This window comes from Plectropomus leopardus, chromosome 11 (genome assembly GCF_026936395.1).
Source record: "Plectropomus leopardus strain MGB_pleo_1.0 chromosome 11, ASM2693639v1, whole genome shotgun sequence".
Classification (NCBI taxonomy): Eukaryota; Metazoa; Chordata; class Actinopteri; order Perciformes; family Serranidae; genus Plectropomus; species Plectropomus leopardus.
In genome coordinates, this window is record NC_142186.1 from 30,016,145 (window position 1) to 30,033,103 (window position 16,959).

Sequence of the window (16,959 nt, forward strand, 5' to 3'; positions counted from 1 at the left end):
CTCCTCCTTATCCCCTTCTTCCAGTCTGGTGAGAAACAAGAGAAACTAAAGGGGTGTTAAGTTGCTTTAATAGCTCGGAAACTACCGAGAGAGCAGCTCCACCCGTCCTCTCGGCTCGTGTCGTTAAACTTTGCCGGTTGTCATCGAAGAAATGGTCCCAAAAAGAAGACACGCGCAGAGGGTAAGAGCTAATTTCAGCACGCTCCTCTTCAGCTACAGTATTTACAGTCTGTCGGCTCTAACCTGTCTGCGAGCCCCGCGGAGGACACACGGGCTCAAACACCCTCTTTACAGCTGTTTTTCTGTCATGAAAAGACACATTTTGGGTTTTTTTTGGCGAGGCAGCCACAGGTGATAAGGGAAAATCGATAAGGGACATTTGGGTGAATCATCACTCCGGTTCACGTGAAGCGACTTCCTACGAAACAGACATTAACGTCAACTGATTTCCTCCTTTTATTCTCTTCAGTGCTGCTGTTACACGCGTGTTATTTCGTCTCTGTTGTCAGTTTTATTGCAACCTTTATTTTCTTAAAGTACATTATGTTCTTAACATGAATCATCCCATATTTATTCATTTATTCAGGCAGCCTTTACACTCTGCACCATTTCATTGTTGTCCTGCTGCACACACACACACACACACACACACACACACACATATATGTGTATATATATATATATATATATATATACATATATATATATCTTAAGGGTCGACATATTGTCGGCCTTGTCAATTATTGGTCCCATATTTGGCATTTTGCCGATGGCTGATAAAATTATTAAATTTAAAAGTGTAAATAAAGAGATAGCACTGGAGGAACTTTTACCATGTAAAACGTCAAATACCCAGTTTTATTAATTTATCTTTATTTTAATTTTCACTTGACCTTATCAAAAAAAAGTTGGTGGGGGACTTGCTGCTCATTTAAAGGCGTTTAAAGAAAGTTTCTGTTGGAGTTTGTTATATTTCCAGTACTAAATATTGGCAGAAAGATTTTAATTTTTATTGTAAATGCATATTGGTTCCAAATATCATTATTGGTCACATTAACTGCTGATAATCAGTATCAGTTCTAAAAAACCAACATTGGTCAACCCTTTGACCTGTCTATCTATCAGCCTATCTGTGTGTGTGTGTGTGTGTGTGTTTGGACTTGTGGTAGTCTACAGGAATAATAAATCTGTTGCTTTTTCAGTCCACTAGATTCATTTTGCTGCAACAAAAATGACTAAAGTGAAATGAAAAGACTGAAAAATTTACCTTATTGGTTAAAACAAATGTTGACAAGGTTTTTACATAGATTACAGTCAAAAAAGATAATAAATTGCAATACATTTTGTTGCAATACTCAGCACATTGCAACGCGTTTAAAGTAATGTATTGTGTATTGTGACAATATTGTATTGTATGACCTCTGGGGATTCCTGTCCCCAGTGCACAGGTATAGGGAATTTGGCTCACTTTTTTGTTGCTGAACAAATAAAGGAATGGGAGGGCAGGGAAAACTGGATTTTCCACAACCCCCATAGGCTCCATTTTTAAGAGAGTGTCTGTTATGAAGAAATAGCCGTCAAAATTTTCAAATTATTACCAGCATTTTACTGTTAATACTTATGTACATTTAACATCATATATATCTATATATACATATACATATTTATGTTTTTTTCTAATAAGATTAAGTTTTCGGTCTGTTGTTCTCACTTCAGTAATTTTGATTGCAGCCACTTGTATCTGGTGGGCAGAAAAAGCGATTGATTTTATTATTCCAGTAAGCTACCAAAAGTTTAATTTGTATTTGCAGGACTGATAATTTATGCAGTAAAATATTGACCCCTATTGTTCACACACTTGGCCAAAAAGCTCACTTGTCTTCTTCTGTTCTTTTATTATTTCAGATGAAAGAGGATATTGGAAGTTGAAGATCTGCCAGAAGCACACATTTACTCCAAGATGAGTCCTGTCCTTCATCATATTCTGTCCATCTCAGCCCTCATTGACACTGTATTGTGTCCTTTTCACTTAAGTAATTGCACAGTGAGCCAAGAAACTGTGACCCCAGATTTCTGATTATGTACTTGTGATGATAGACAGGTTGCCCTTCCCATATCCCATTCCTATTGTCTGCTACAAGGACACATCTTTCTATTCAGACCCCGTCCTCCTCAACCCGCCTCCCTCCCTCTGAGTTTCTGGGCCATGCTCCGCAAGAAAGGCTCTGTCATTCTTTGTGGTACGTTCCTGTTTATCACCTGGAATGCCATACTGGTGCTCCTGCTGTGGGGCAGATCCCCACTCGGCCAGCCGGGCGAACCTGGCCGGGAGCACAGAGAAGTGGCTGAAAGGCCCACCAATGATATGGTAGGAGATGTGCTCCGAATGGCAGACACATTTGAAGCGGAGCTTGAAAGGCAGAAAGAAATCCTGCTGCAGATCAAGAATCAGCAGGCACTGTGGGAGCCGGCAAACAGAAACAGACCGAAGGTTTTAGTCCCGCGTCAGCCCGTCATCCCTATCCTGGTAATCGCCTGTAACAGGGTCACCGTGAGGCGCTGCCTGGACAAACTCCTGGAGCTCCGTCCTTCAGCAGAGCTTTTCCCAATCATAGTGAGTCAGGACTGTGGACACGCCGAGACTGCCGAGGTGATCCGGTCTTATGGAAGTCAAGTTATTCACCTGAAACAGCCGGACTTGTCCGATATCGCTGTTCGACCAGAGCACAAGAAGTTTCAGGGTTACTACAAAATCTCCAGGCATTACCGCTGGGCTCTCAACCAAGTGTTCAAGACCCTCTCTCATTCCTCGGTTGTGATTGTGGAGGACGACCTGGAGGTAATCATATCATCAATTCACGGCATTAACATTAACCCTTTGAAACCTGGAGCTGCACGCTTTTCTTGTGCTTTCAAAAACCTTTCAGAAGCATTTAAACATTTGAATCCAGAGCAAATTAGTGTGATTTAAAAATGAAAATGGGGAAAAACCTTAATGTACACCTTGGTAAGAAATGTTCCACAAACTGCAAGTAATTTGTAGTTTTTGAAAATTAGGAAAAAATGTTGAAAAAAAGGATATTTACAATTCTTTTGATTGTATATTTTGTATAGTTTAAAGTTTTAAGCACATTTCTGCCAGGTCATTTCGGGTTTTTTTTGTTTGTTTTAACTTTTTTCTTTGTTTTTATTTATTTATTGGTTTTTTTTGGGGGGGGGGGGCATATTTCTTGTACTTTTTTTTTCTTTTGCTAAGTTTTGGGTGATTTTTTTCTCAAGTTGCTCATTGCCTTCTTCCCATGTTATTGTAAAAAAAAAAAATCATTACAAGCCAATTTGTTCGGGTTTTAAAGGGTTAAATTGCTCCAGTTCATACTTTCATACGTATTCCATGAGATTATAAAGCTCTTGAAAACATTTAAATTTTAATTCTTTTATATGTAACAATATAAAAACAGTTCATTTGTTCCAGATTTCACAGCTGTAAAGTTATTCTTAAAACAGTCGATTGATCACTTGTTGATAGGGGTCAACTGTAATTGAATTATTCATTTCCTACTCTAGGTGGCGCCAGACTTCTTTGAGTACTTCCGAGCCCTGCTGCCAGTCCTGAAATCGGACCCCAGCCTGTGGTGTGTTTCGGCCTGGAATGACAATGGCAGGGATGGTTATGTGGACCCAGGTAAGGCTAACCTGCTCTACAGGACAGACTTCTTTCCAGGTCTGGGGTGGATGCTCCTCGGGGAGGTGTGGGAGGAGCTGGAGCCAAAGTGGCCCGCTTCATTCTGGGACGACTGGATGCGTCAGCCAGAGCAGCGCCGCAACCGTGCCTGTATCCGCCCGGAGATCTCCCGAACTTTGACCTTTGGGCGGAAGGGAGTGAGTCAGGGTCAGTTTTATGACAAGTATCTGCGATACATTAAACTGAACACCGAATTTGTGCCTTTCACCAAGTTAGACCTGAGTTACTTGAAGGAGGAGACGTACAGAGAAGATTTTGAGAAGGAAGTTTACAACGCTCCCATGGTTACATATGAAGATGTTAAACACGGGCAGCTAAAAGGACCGGGCCCTTTCCGCCTTCAATATTCAAGTAAGGACAGTTTTAAAGTGCTGGCCAAAAACCTAGGAATCATGGATGACTTGAAGTCTGGAGTCCCGAGGACAGGATACAGGGGGATTGTCAGTTTCATCTCAAGAGGACAGAGAATCTACCTGGCTCCTCCTGCGGGATGGACCCAGTACGATTCCACCTGGAGCTGATAATCCAGAAGAAAGTTAATGTGCATTCGCCTTTTTTTGTGATCTCTGAATGTCAGTTGGGGAAAGCATTCCAGACCAAAGACTGAAAACGTTTCTTTGATTGAATGATATGTACTCTCGATTATTGTCTTTAATAATGCAGAACAGATTGTGTCTCTCTCTGGTGTTGGGGTAATTGCCAATACTACTCAGGTCTTTTTCATTATTCCAAAACATTTCTTACAGTGTAGGTTACAGCCTAAACCGTTTGTTAGACAACACTGCTGTAATTCACCAGAGATCTATTTTTATATTCTGCTAATTGTGCACATGACATTCGTTGATGCATTCAATGCAATTACCTAGTTTGCCACTTTTTGTTTTAAATTATTTGGTAGCCTTTGTGAACTTTTATGTCCGGTGCAAATATGAAAATATAATCTGTGGTATGTTTGCGTGTGGTGGTGGTGGTGACTGGTCAACACTGCAGTATAATCAGTCTTTTGATTCTCATCATTTATGCCTTCTATTAAAATCAGTTCTTCCTGCTTACATTTTAACGTCGATTAATTTTGCTTAATGATTCTCAAGTGAAGTTTGTCACCTTGCAAACTGCAACATCAGTGTGTTTGTATATTTTTGGAATAAAATACAATACACAGTTTTGCTTTTTATTGACTCATTTAATTCTGTCAGCTCTGAAAGAAATAATAACAGTTCACAGTAAGTATTATCTAATGCAGGAGTCTGAAGAGAGATGAAGCAGGGACCTCTTACTATAGTCATGTCCAAAGCTTGGCCCCAGGGCCAACTGTGGCCCTAAATACAATTTTAAATAGCTCTTGGCTTGTCTCTCAAAATATGCTATATGATGGACACAATATTAGTTAATCAAGCAAGATCACTTATTTTCATTCATCACACAATGGCAGGACATGCACCAGGGAGGAACTGTGTTGGCAAAACTAATATTTTCATTAGCTGACAGTAAAAGCAAACTAAACACCAGATATGTCCTGTCCTAGCAAACATGGCCACAGCAAAGCTGTAACGTCGACAGCAAGGGCTGCTGGAAAAATTGGTGGAAAGTGGTGGAAAATTGAATGTTTTTTCACTTTAAGATATAACAGTTGGGTTTTTATCATTTGTATGTGATGTAAAAAAAAAAAAACCCGTATGATGTGAAAAGCAGCTGGCACCCAGTTAATTTTTCATTATCTAATTTGGCACCTATTCAAAAAAGTTTCAGCTGACAAAATGAGCAGTCCACCAGACTGTAATATTGATATCTTTGTAGGCAGTGGTCGAATTTAACTAAGTACATTTACTCAAGAATTGTACTTAAGAACATATTTAAGGTACTTCTTCTTTAGTAAGGGAAGTATTTTCTTTTCATGTCATGTCATACTTTTAATTAACTACATTCTATAGGGAAATATTTTACTCTTTACTTCACCAGATTTATCTGAACGCCTCAGTTACAGATTAAGATTTTAGCTTAAAAAAGAGTTTAAAAAGTATGTATATTATAAATTAAATTATCAGTTAAATTAAAAGTTTATCCAAGGACAGCTGAAATGATTAAATTGATTATTCAATCAGTTGAGAGAATTGCTAACTATCTTGATGATAATATAGGTATTTTTCTTAAAAAAAAAAAAAAAAAAAGAAAATTAGTTGGGGTTTTTTTAGTTAATTTTGTTATAATTGCTTTTAAATATTTTTATATTGTTTTTGAATACTTTTTTTTTATTTGTGGTATTTTTTGTTTTGGTGTGTTTTTTTTCTCTATTTTTTCTTATTTGAGTTTTCAGGATTTATTTCTTTTTTAATAACTGAGTTTTTGGTGCCTCTTAGGATTTAGAATTTTGGGGGTGTTTTATTCGTTTAGATTTCTCTACATATGGTACTTTTAATACATTAAGTACTTTTTCGTGGATGCACTTACCTTTACTTAGGCAACATTTCAATGCAAGACTTGTAACTGAGTATTTTTACAGCGTGGTTTTAGTACTTTTAATTGAGTATAGTATCTGAATACTTCTACCAGCAGTGTTTTTAGGGAATACCTCAGCGGGGATAATAAAAACAACGAATCACAGTTTCGTTTTACACCTGTAATCACGTAGTGTGTGTCTACGGTAGCCGACGCGGGTCGAACGAGTTAGCGCGTCCGTTACCACAGCGCCTCTGTTTACTTCATTTGACATGATGATGTGAGACCGAAACCGCTAGCTAGCTAGCCTAGCTAACGCAATGAAGAACCGGTGAGAGATGGGGGGTAAAACTCATGTGATGGAGAGACATCCAGACGGGCCTCCGTTTACTTTTCATCTCACGGTAGCCTTTTCTTCTCACCTGTTTGCTGTAAACTGACTGTTAAATTCTCACTGACGGCGTTAGCCTGTTAGCGTGCTAAGCTATCAGGCTAGGCTAGCTGTGCAGCGGGTTCGCGTCTCGGTGTGATTTGATGATATGGCGGATCGCAAACTCGACAACACTGGAAGTATTTTCTGATTTACCCCTGCTGAATAACACAGTCGTTGTTAGAATAATTAGGATTTTAGGTTAATTAGCCATCACGTCTGCTGCCAAAGCAGCCTTAGCTAACGCCGCTGCTAGCGAAGCTGTGGCCTGGAATGGAGCCAGGCGACTTGCGAGAGAGCCCCGCCGGGTCCGGGGAGTCCGATGCGGGGGACTGGAGGGAGGTAATTCCCGGTGGAGAGGAGGACGAGGTCAAAGCAGCCGAAACTAACGGACCGACACTAGAGACGACGCTCAGGGACACCTGCGAGGAAGGTGAAAGCGAAAAACAAAAAGGAGTGGGAGAGAAAATACACAGCCCCTATGAGGAGGAGCTGGACCCCAGAATCCAGGTAAGAGAACCAGGTGTTTACTCTGATGGTGGTCATCTAACCCCCATCAAGACATGGCTGTCATACTGATCAGCCAGGATGTAATTATCGTAATAATTATCGTAAGTCGTAAGTAATTATTATAATAATTTTGGTTAACCCTTTGAAACCTCAACATGGGAAGAGAGCAATTGGCAAAGAAAAAGGAAATGACCAAAAAATTTGTAATATATATATATATATATATATATATATGTATATATATATATATATATATACAAAATTAAAGAAGTGCAAAAAATCCTCTGAAAATAAATGAATATTAAACAAAATAAATAAACAAACAACTATATGATCTAGAAAATGTATTAAATTTATAATATTTCTGTAAAATTATGTTATTCATTTATATCTTGGATGTTATTTACATTTTATCAAGTTTTGTTATAATGAACACAGAAAACAAAATGATAGATATGTGTTTACCAGACACAAAACATGCTTAAAATAAATTAGAACCAAATAAAAAAGCTAGGGGAAGATTTTTCTTAAATAAAAGCGAAAACGCACGTACATTCCTTCAAACCTGCAAAAGTGCATATCCATACACTTACACATTTAAATCAACGTATAGTAGTTATACAGTTGGGGGAAAAAAAAGTTATTTGGAAAACATGCTCATTGCATATGTGTATTACTCTGCAAAATCAGGCCTTATAGTTGACACACTGTCATGGCCAATTTTCATCAGAAATATCAGTTTGGGATCTTAGTTTAAATATAATTATCTCCATTGTGTATATATAACCTAAGTCAACCCACTCTTCTAAGATAGGTATATCTTTCATAAGCCATTTTTTGGTCAAAGCCTTTTTGTACGCTCCCAACAACACTCAGTGAGTATCTGTCTTGCTTTGCACAGTGAAGCTTTTCTTGATCACCATTGCACATGATTTAAAATTTAAAATAGATTTTCTTCTTTAAAAGCTGCTTCTAGGACTGTAACATAATTTTAAATAAGAAGTAACAATAATTAGAAATATAGTTTTTCTCTAGTGTTTTTCTTTTTTCCTTAGACATTTTCCCCTAACTCAAAAAAAAAAAAAATCAAAATTGCTCATTTCCTTTCCCTTCCATGTTTTTGAAAGAAATCAGGTTCAAATTGGGTTCAAAGGTTTAAATACTTATGAAAGACGTCTGAATGCAGCAAAAGAAAGGTGATATCGCTTTAGGTTTCAAAGGGTTTAAATCTAATGGAGAGGTAGCCATGTGTCGTAATAAAAACCTTATTAATGTATTTGTTGGGCTTTGTGTTAATTCCATACTTCCATACCTTCCATAATCTGTCCTAATCCGGTTGTCAGATCAAAGTGATTATCTTGTCAGTTTATTGCACCGACATGCCCACTGCACCGTAAAATACCTGTAATATAAGTACTTTGAATTCCAACCCCAGTTTGTTCCTCCCTTTTATCACCATTACATTCAGTCAGGCACAGCGTTATTATTCCAAATATAATGATAATGCATGAAGGACAAATTGGAGCTAATGTAATCCAGACTGTATGTATTAGAGAAATATACATTTTTATCTTTATTTGACTATAAGGGCCTAAAGCAGAACATCATTCTTCATTTTCCCACAGGAAGAGTTGGAGCATCTCAATGAGGCCAGTGCAGAAATCAACAGACTGGAGCTGCAGTTGGATGTAAGTAAAAAAATAAAAATAAACAATCCATCTAATTAGGGTCACTTATTTAGTCTTCATATACATGACAGAAAAATATGCAAGTCAAACTGAATAAAAATGCTTTGATTTTAACAAAACAAAACTCCTGAGAAATGTGAAAAGTACACTTACTACCACCCTGGGAATTGCTTGCTGTCTCTGTTGTTGAATATTTTATTAGTCTACCCAGATGGCGCTCATCAATATGATAATTTTGTTTTCAGTATCTCTAAGCTTAAGGTCTGGAAAAGTCAGAACCCTTAAAATGGAAAATCTTTTGGTGCTCATAGGTCGACACTCAAGTGAACTGATTTCACTTGCAGCCACACCTCTCCTGCGCAGAATCAAATCAGTCCTTCCATTACAGGTAAATCTAATCTTGTCATTTTCATGCATTAACCATCCAGGATGCCAGATCAGGATACCGCAAGATCCTCACAGAGTCGGCCCGGAAGCTGAATGCTCAGAGCTCTCAGCTTGGTGGCTGCATAGAGAAAGCAAGACCTTACTATGAAGCTCGTCGCCTGGCGAAAGAGGTACGCACAAACAATAAGTGTGTCCTAATATGTTTACATGGATTTAATTCATTTTATTTTGTTTTTTTTGTCCATGTTTTGATTCTCTTACTTTTGGTTTTATCTCTCTCTCTCTCTCTCTCTCTTACACATACACACACACACTTACACAATTTAGCTAGTTAACAGAGTAGCTTGTTGTAGACTAAACTACGATTATTTGTGGGCGGAGAAAAGGCATTGATTGTGGGAAATCGACTCCCTGCTTTGCTTCAACAGTAGTTGAGAGTAGTAGTAGTAATAGTAGTAGTAGAGAGCCCGATGGCTGACCAAAATTTTAGACATGCCAGAAATTCATTTAAAAATGTCAGACGGTTGGATCGGAGCATTTGATCGGCCCTCGCTTACCCCTGTACACTGCAGAGAAAACAACGCCAGTAGAAGCTGCAATTTGGTCATATTCTAAAATTAAGTTCTCACCTTTGAAATCTTAAACACAGCAGCAGAAGTTAGAGTTTGGCCTCATCACTCCCTGCAGATATGTTTACATGAGATATTAGGGAGTGATGATTAAATAAATTTCCCCCTTAGTCGGAGCCTGCAGGTGGATGGTGGGGTGAAGGTAGGGCTGAGAGCAGGTGTATGAATCAGTGCAGCTCGAGTTGACTGCCTGAGTCAGCTTGCAGGCGTCGCTCCATTTGTGCTGCTCAAGAATCGGATCAGAGACTGGCTCAAATTGCACAGTTTATTACCATGTAGACTAGGCAACTGTCCCTAACACACCCAGTAGTGCAGAAAAGTATGAATCTGATCGCAAAGACAGCCTTTGGAGGTGGTAAGGGATACATTTGTCCACATAAGTGGTGTCGTGTTACTGCAAATGCATTCCTGACTGCACTGAAGGAGTAGGCCCACAGTATAGCCTTACACATCCCCTACACACTGTTCTGAGCCAAACAGCGCAGGCAAGATTTTGATGGTCACGTCTCCTCCATATTGCAGCGATTTCAGTTTTCAACATATTAAAGCAAATTAGAGCAGTGGAGAGAGCTGAGATTGATTTCTATCAGGTGTGAACCGTGAACTATCTCAACCCTCCTGTTAGGTTCAACTTCAAGAACAGCCATAACGTTCCCAGATCAGACTGACCCAGTGCATGTTGTACCGTCTGAAAGTAGTATATATTTTTTCCATGAACATTATCTTTAGCTCAATTAATATCCATTTTCTCAATAATTAGTGTAATCGATTTTTTCACATCTTACAGATCATCGTTTACTGATGAGAATTCACTAGTTTGTTTGTTTTTTATAAAAGTATAACTGTTTTTTCTGTACACAAGTAAAAAAAATAGACATTGACCACATTTGTTTCAACACAATGTTTACAATATATATGTATTTTTTTTAAATTTCCTGTATTTTTAAACTTTGAAACGCGTCAGTTTGACCCGCAACATAACAGGAGGGTTAACTTGACGATGCCTTACACACAATCTGGAAACAGGATACGTGTTTTGTTCTTGCAGGACCAGCTGTGTGAGATTTGCCTTATGAGAAATTGTTAACTGTCAAAAATATACATTTAAAAAAAGGCAATTGATTGTTATCCTCTACTTACCTGTTCCTACATTTATTTGCCTGATGGACTTAACTTCATTTAACTTTTAAATCAAAAACTCTAATTTAGAAATACAGTTGTATCAGACTTAACAGAGCACGGGGTCGTGTCCACGTTTCAAATTCCACTTCTGTGGGCTTAAACGTTTTGTCTGCTCTCTGTAGGCTCAGCAGGAGACTCAGAAGGCAGCTTTAAGCTATGAGAGAGCGGTCTCTATGCACACAGCTGCCAGGGAGATGGTCTATGTGGCAGAGCAGGGTCTGATGGCCGACGGCAAAAACACCCTGGATCCAACCTGGCAGGAGATGCTCAATCATGCTACCTCCAAGGTAACAAAGACGAGGAGTTACACATGCTGTGAAGGAATAACAGCAGCCCTGGGCTGAGTGAGTGATCTGCAGTAGGTGCAGGATGGTGTCTCAATTCAGATGATGCAAGTTTAAAGCAACATAATAAAAAATTCACTTTAATTCAGAAAGAACAGGTGGCGTCAGATGCCAGTTGTGTCGCCTCACATCTCCTGAGTCTAAGTTGGCTTGAACCCCAAAGACTACAGCCGACGGCAAACTAAAGGCTCACTTATACTCCCTTTATGTACAAAAAAGATACATCCATTTCAAACGTAAACGTTGCTGCCCTCATTCTTCCATGTGTCCTTTATGTTGGTTTAGATACAGCCAGTAAACGACATTAGAGGGCAGAGTCAAAAGTGTCAAACAACAACAAGCAAAGCAAAGGGCTATAACAATGTACCTTTTAAAGGAGGCAGCGTGGTAGACAGCAGTGGTCAGCTAGGCCATCAAATACGTCGCGACATATGGATGAGGAATTCCTTTGAATGTGTTATTGGTTAGTTACCCTCTACCATACTGCTCCATTTTATATGTGTCCGTAAGCTTTCAGAAAGCGTGCACAAATATGGATGAAATGAACACAGAGAACACACAGATGGCTCCGTCTGTGTCTGTATACTTATCTAACTTTGAGCTTGAATGAGCTGTTACGTGTATATCCTGCGCCTGTGCAAGAGGTAATAACTCTCCATACCAGCAGGCGGTGGTTTTCTGTGTTCGGGGAAACCATAAGACCGACAGGATGGATTCCAGACGCTACTTAGCCAGTTAGCACATAAACAACACAACCCTGTGTTGAAAGAAGAAAGCATATTTACCGTGTGCAAATAAACAATAACAAACAATTACAAACCATTTCTGCTAAAGAGCTCAATGGCTAAAAAAAAAAAAAACTTTCCTGATACAACAAGTTTGTTTCAATCTCACGACCCTCTTCACTTTGTTTGCTTTCCTCATTCCCGTTTCTCTTCTCTTGCATTGAGCTGAACTGCCAGTCATAGTGATTTTACTCAACGACTGGCTCCGACACGGATTCAACGTGCTAAGTCATCCAAAAACAGACAACTAGTGCCAGTGGTGGGGGGCACAGTGCAAAAACTAGGGCGACAGACTCACTGACGGCCTGACATTGACTGACTGCTGACGGCTTGGCGTGTCAGGGCTGTAAAGTGTGATGGATATTGACATAAGGATCAAAGAAGAGACTGAATCAATGTAAATCTATTACAATACAGTTTTTATTTGAGCCTTTTCACATGGACTGAACAAAATAGAGGTATTCATGTTTAAAAAATACTTTGATTTAGCACTGCGCTTACATACACTGTCAGACTCCACAATTCAAGGTTAAATAAAGCTCAAACTTCAGTGGAGACAATAACTCAATGAAGAGAGGTCGATGCCTTGTACCTACGCACGCTGTCTTCTCTGTGTATGTTTGTTAACATCTTGTTCCTGCGTTTCTCCCACAGGTAAACGAAGCTGAGGAGGAGCGACTCCGCAGTGAGAGAGAGCACATGCGCGTCACTCACGCCTGCCAGGAGGCCGAGGCTCGGGTGCAGATGCTGCAGAAGTCCCTCAAAAGAGTCATTGTGAAATCCAAACCCTACTTTGAGCTGAAGGCCCAGTTCAACCACATACTGGAGGTAATGCAGACACAGGGAGCCCCAAAGTTTGTGTAAAGCACCACACAAAAAATGTGTTATTAATCACCAAGCCAAATTTCAGCCAAACCCAAACCCTCCCTTTACTTAAAATTTGGCACAAACGTTCAAGTAGACTCAAGGATGAACTGAGTTGATTTTGGTGCTCAAACGTCACTTTGACCTTACATTCTTGTGGAAGCGATACCTCAAGAACATGCTTTTTTTTTCAAATCTGACACAAACATTTAATCAACGCTGAGCTGATTTGAATTTGGTGTTGAAAGGTCCGTCTCATTTTCATAAACACAATATCTGGAGATGGCCTTGAGGAGAATCTCAAGAACCGATCTTCTGTGTGTGAAGCATCAATGTTTTTGCAGACTTGGATGTAAACTGTATGTGCAACTTCACTGGTGCGCGGAGGCATTAAACTGCCAGGTGGGAATTGTAGTTTTACCTTGCACTGAGGCCACGGTTGGAAATTAAATTTTTTTGTCCGCCTGCCACTGTTGCTGGTGGGCTCCAAAATCTACCAGCTACTCGATAGATAACTGTTATTTTTTGGATGGTGAATGAAGCAAATCTAGCAGCAACTTGCATATTTTACCAGCATTTGGCTGGTGGCTAATCTACAACCCTGGCGGAGGCATACAACCATGTGGTAGCATATCGAGTCGAACATTTATGTGTTTAGAAAGAAATAGTTGATTTTGCTTTACCCGGACTTTAAGCACATACAAGATGTTCTGTGCAGCAAACCTTATTTTCCATGACTCCCAGTTTGCCAAAATGTGCTGCTGATTTGGCAGAAAATGCTGTAATGCATTCTGTATGTTATGGATTCATTAGAGGTCACTGGTAGGTTATGTGCTTGTTTGACATAAAGTCAATGTTGAAATAGATGATGGAAGTTTCTGTGCCCTTTGTGTGACTCCAGGAGAACAAGGCCAAAGTGCTGCAGCTGGAACAGCACGTAGCCAAAGTGAAGACCCGCTACTCCATCGCCCTACGCAACTTGGAACAAATCAGCGAGCAGATCCACGCTCAGCGGGGGAGGGATCGGGCCGAGGGAGGACGCACCACTGTCTGCGCCGGGCGGAGCCCCCCCGTTGGAGCCGAGTCTGACACCAGGGTTAAGAAAGAAGGTGGAGCCTGCGACGGTGGTGCAACGGGGACCGATCGAGTGGATGCGGCCATCGACCTGGAGAAATACAAGGAGAAGGAGAATGAAAAGGAGAGGGAGCGGGCGGGGTCGGATTCCCTTTCAGTCTTCAGCCTGCAGACCATCGCTTCCGACTTGGAGAAATATGACTCCGTCGAGCACCTCGGGGACCTCAGCGACGTAGGGAGCGTAACCGGGGATGAGGGGGAGAAAGAGAGAGTGATAGATAGAAGAGACAAGCTGGTGGAAACGACCGCCAAAGAGCGGCAGCAGCAGTTCTACAAGCAGCATCACCGAAGCTTCAGCTTGTGAGGCTGTTATAAATTTAAAACATTGCAAAAGAAAAGTGTGAATTATCAGAAAAAGTAGGGTAAACATCCCTAACACATAGATACCAACCAAAGTATAAGATAGAGAATTAGCTGCAAATGTAAAACTGGAGTGATGCAGTTTGTAGGTGTATGATATGATGGTGTAAATAAGCACATGCGCGTTGACTGACAAACATTATTCTAAAGCTGACATTGATCAATAGTTAAATACGCAGCCTAGTTAGAACACTAAAGAGCTTTCAACCCTCCAGGACAAGAATACTGTATATTCACTCCCTCTGAGGGATTCTGGGTAGATTTTGTGCCCTGAGCATGAAGAAACAGCGAAGAAGGATCAGAAGCCCCGTCTGAACAGACATGTTTAGAAAGCCGTCATTTCTTACTTTTCCAGGCTAATCGCTGATCTAATTTGGTGAGACCAGTGAAAACAGAACCCTCCATTGTTTCCCCCTCCGGTCGTGTCGACTCTTATCAGCGGTCGCTTCAAGGTAGAGGAGGGGGTCCACGCTCCACCCGCATCAAGTTAGTGTGCAGGGAAAAATGACAAAAACGATTCTCTGTGAGTGCAGAGCGAAAGCATGTTTGAATTCACATTTCCGATATTTATTTCCTGTAACTTGCTGCAAGCAGTGCTTTGTTATGTGTGGCATAAGAGAATGCGTTTTTTGAAAATTCCTGAAGTGATGAAGGGATGGAAAACAACAAAAACTCTCCCCACTCCGACAGCATGCACTCCTAGATAGCTATCGAAACATTTATGACATGTATTCAGGGCGATATGCTGAAACAAAAACTGACAATTAAAGCTAAGACGATGAAGCTGCAGCCATGTTTTTTTTTCTTATGTCATTATGCTGTGGTCTTACTGTGCAAAAGCCTTCTCCCAAATTTCTATTATTTGAATATTGTTTACATTTGTATCAGTGGATTTGTTTTGGCAACATTTGCTCTTTTTGTTGGCCTTTTTTTAAAAAACGACTTTCCCTTGTTATAATTTGAAGTGTGCCTTGACACAGAACAAGTAACAAATTGAGCATGAGGAGCACTTTGCCGAAAACTCATCTGTAGTTTGGTTTAGAACCATTTTAAAGAACAAGTGCGCGCCCTGTTATGATTTTTTAAAGTGTTTTAATAATATGAGTCACCCAGGCGCCGTTTTTCGATTGAGACTTGAAGAGTTTGTCTGTTTTGTGTATTTTATGACATTGTCAAAGTATAAGATGCAAATTGATGAAGTCAAGAAATGACTTGTAAATGTATGTAATTATTACAAAGCTGGGAAATATTGACATGTACAGTTACACGTGTTACCTGAATGTTTGACGAGTTTTGTTGTACAGATGTTCTGCACAGTTTGTCATGAGTGTATTTAAATCTGAAACACCTCACCTTCACTCCTGTCTTAAACACCCTTTTGATGGCATTTGTGAATTAGTCAGAATGTCACTTTCCAATTAATGCATTGTCATATCTATAATCAATAAACCAGATCATACTTCTGGGGGTTGTTTTCCTATTCACTGCAACAAATTTTCCTTCAAAACTACCGTAAGCAGTAGTTGTAGCATCCTAACGTTATTTTGAAGTGTCACTATACTGTAAATTACTTCAACAGTATATTGTAGATAATAATACATTATTATAGTTATATTTATTTCAGCAATCTACAGTAGAATGTGAGAGTTACAGTGTAATATTGTCTGAAAAACAAATAATACAGTGTTTTACTGTATTTTGTAAAAGTTGTATGATAGTGTTGGACTTCGCAGTATTTTTACAGCTGTTTTCACTGTAACAAAGTTCCGGCAGAATTATGGTAAACTTCTAGCAGCTGTAATTGTCAGCGTCTTCTGTTATTGTAAAATCAGCATACATTAACAGTATACTGTTACATCTAGTACTCTACAGTAAAATGTGAGGTTTGCAGTAAACATAAAATTTACAGTGTTTTTCTGTAATTTGTAAAAACTGTAAAACCTGTTTGATTCTGGCTGTGTTTCACAGCTGTTTTCCCTGTAACAGAGTTGCTGTTGTCAGCATCCTACCATTATTTTAAAATGTCTCTAAAGTGCATTTCTTTAGCAGTATATTACTTTTACATTCATCACAGTATTCTACAGTAAAATTTGAGGTTTACTGTGTAATATCAGCTCAAAAAAAGCATCAAAATTGACTGTTTTTCTGGATTTTGGAAAAACTGTAAAATACTGTTTGAATTCAGCTGTATTTGTACAGCTGTTTTCACTGCAATACATTATCTGTAAAATTATGATTAACTTCTGGTAGTTGTAGTTGTCAGCTTTGTACTGTTATTTTTAAATGTCACTAAAGTAAATTACTTCAACATTATGTTATTATTACTCCATCGTAGAATGTGAGATTTAAAGTGGAATACTTGCTCCAAAAAACATCAACATTTACAGTGCTTTACTGCATTTCTCAAAAAAACTGCAAAATTGTAAGGATGTGACATATTGTATATGTCAGGAGGCAGGTTGGGATGT

At 39.4% G+C, this 16,959-nt stretch overlaps 2 protein-coding genes across 2 annotated transcripts; both read left to right on the forward strand.

Annotated features, from left to right (window-relative positions):
• On the forward strand, positions 1 to 4,906 carry mgat1a (alpha-1,3-mannosyl-glycoprotein 2-beta-N-acetylglucosaminyltransferase a). Its single transcript, XM_042482202.2, has 3 exons — positions 1 to 181; positions 1,906 to 2,839; positions 3,565 to 4,906. The coding sequence occupies exons 2-3, from the start codon at positions 2,207 to 2,209 to the stop codon at positions 4,261 to 4,263; spliced, it is 1,332 nt and encodes a 443-aa protein (XP_042338136.1). The 5' UTR covers positions 1 to 181; positions 1,906 to 2,206; the 3' UTR covers positions 4,264 to 4,906.
• A 1,493-nt stretch (positions 4,907 to 6,399) lies between these two features.
• sh3bp5la (SH3-binding domain protein 5-like, a) lies at positions 6,400 to 15,958 on the forward strand. The gene is made up of 6 exons (XM_042490836.2): positions 6,400 to 7,118; positions 8,744 to 8,806; positions 9,235 to 9,363; positions 11,127 to 11,291; positions 12,788 to 12,961; positions 13,899 to 15,958. Exons 1-6 carry the CDS (start codon positions 6,882 to 6,884, stop codon positions 14,433 to 14,435), a joined length of 1,305 nt encoding a protein of 434 aa, XP_042346770.1. The 5' UTR covers positions 6,400 to 6,881; the 3' UTR covers positions 14,436 to 15,958.
• The last annotated feature ends 1,001 nt before the right edge of the window (positions 15,959 to 16,959 follow it).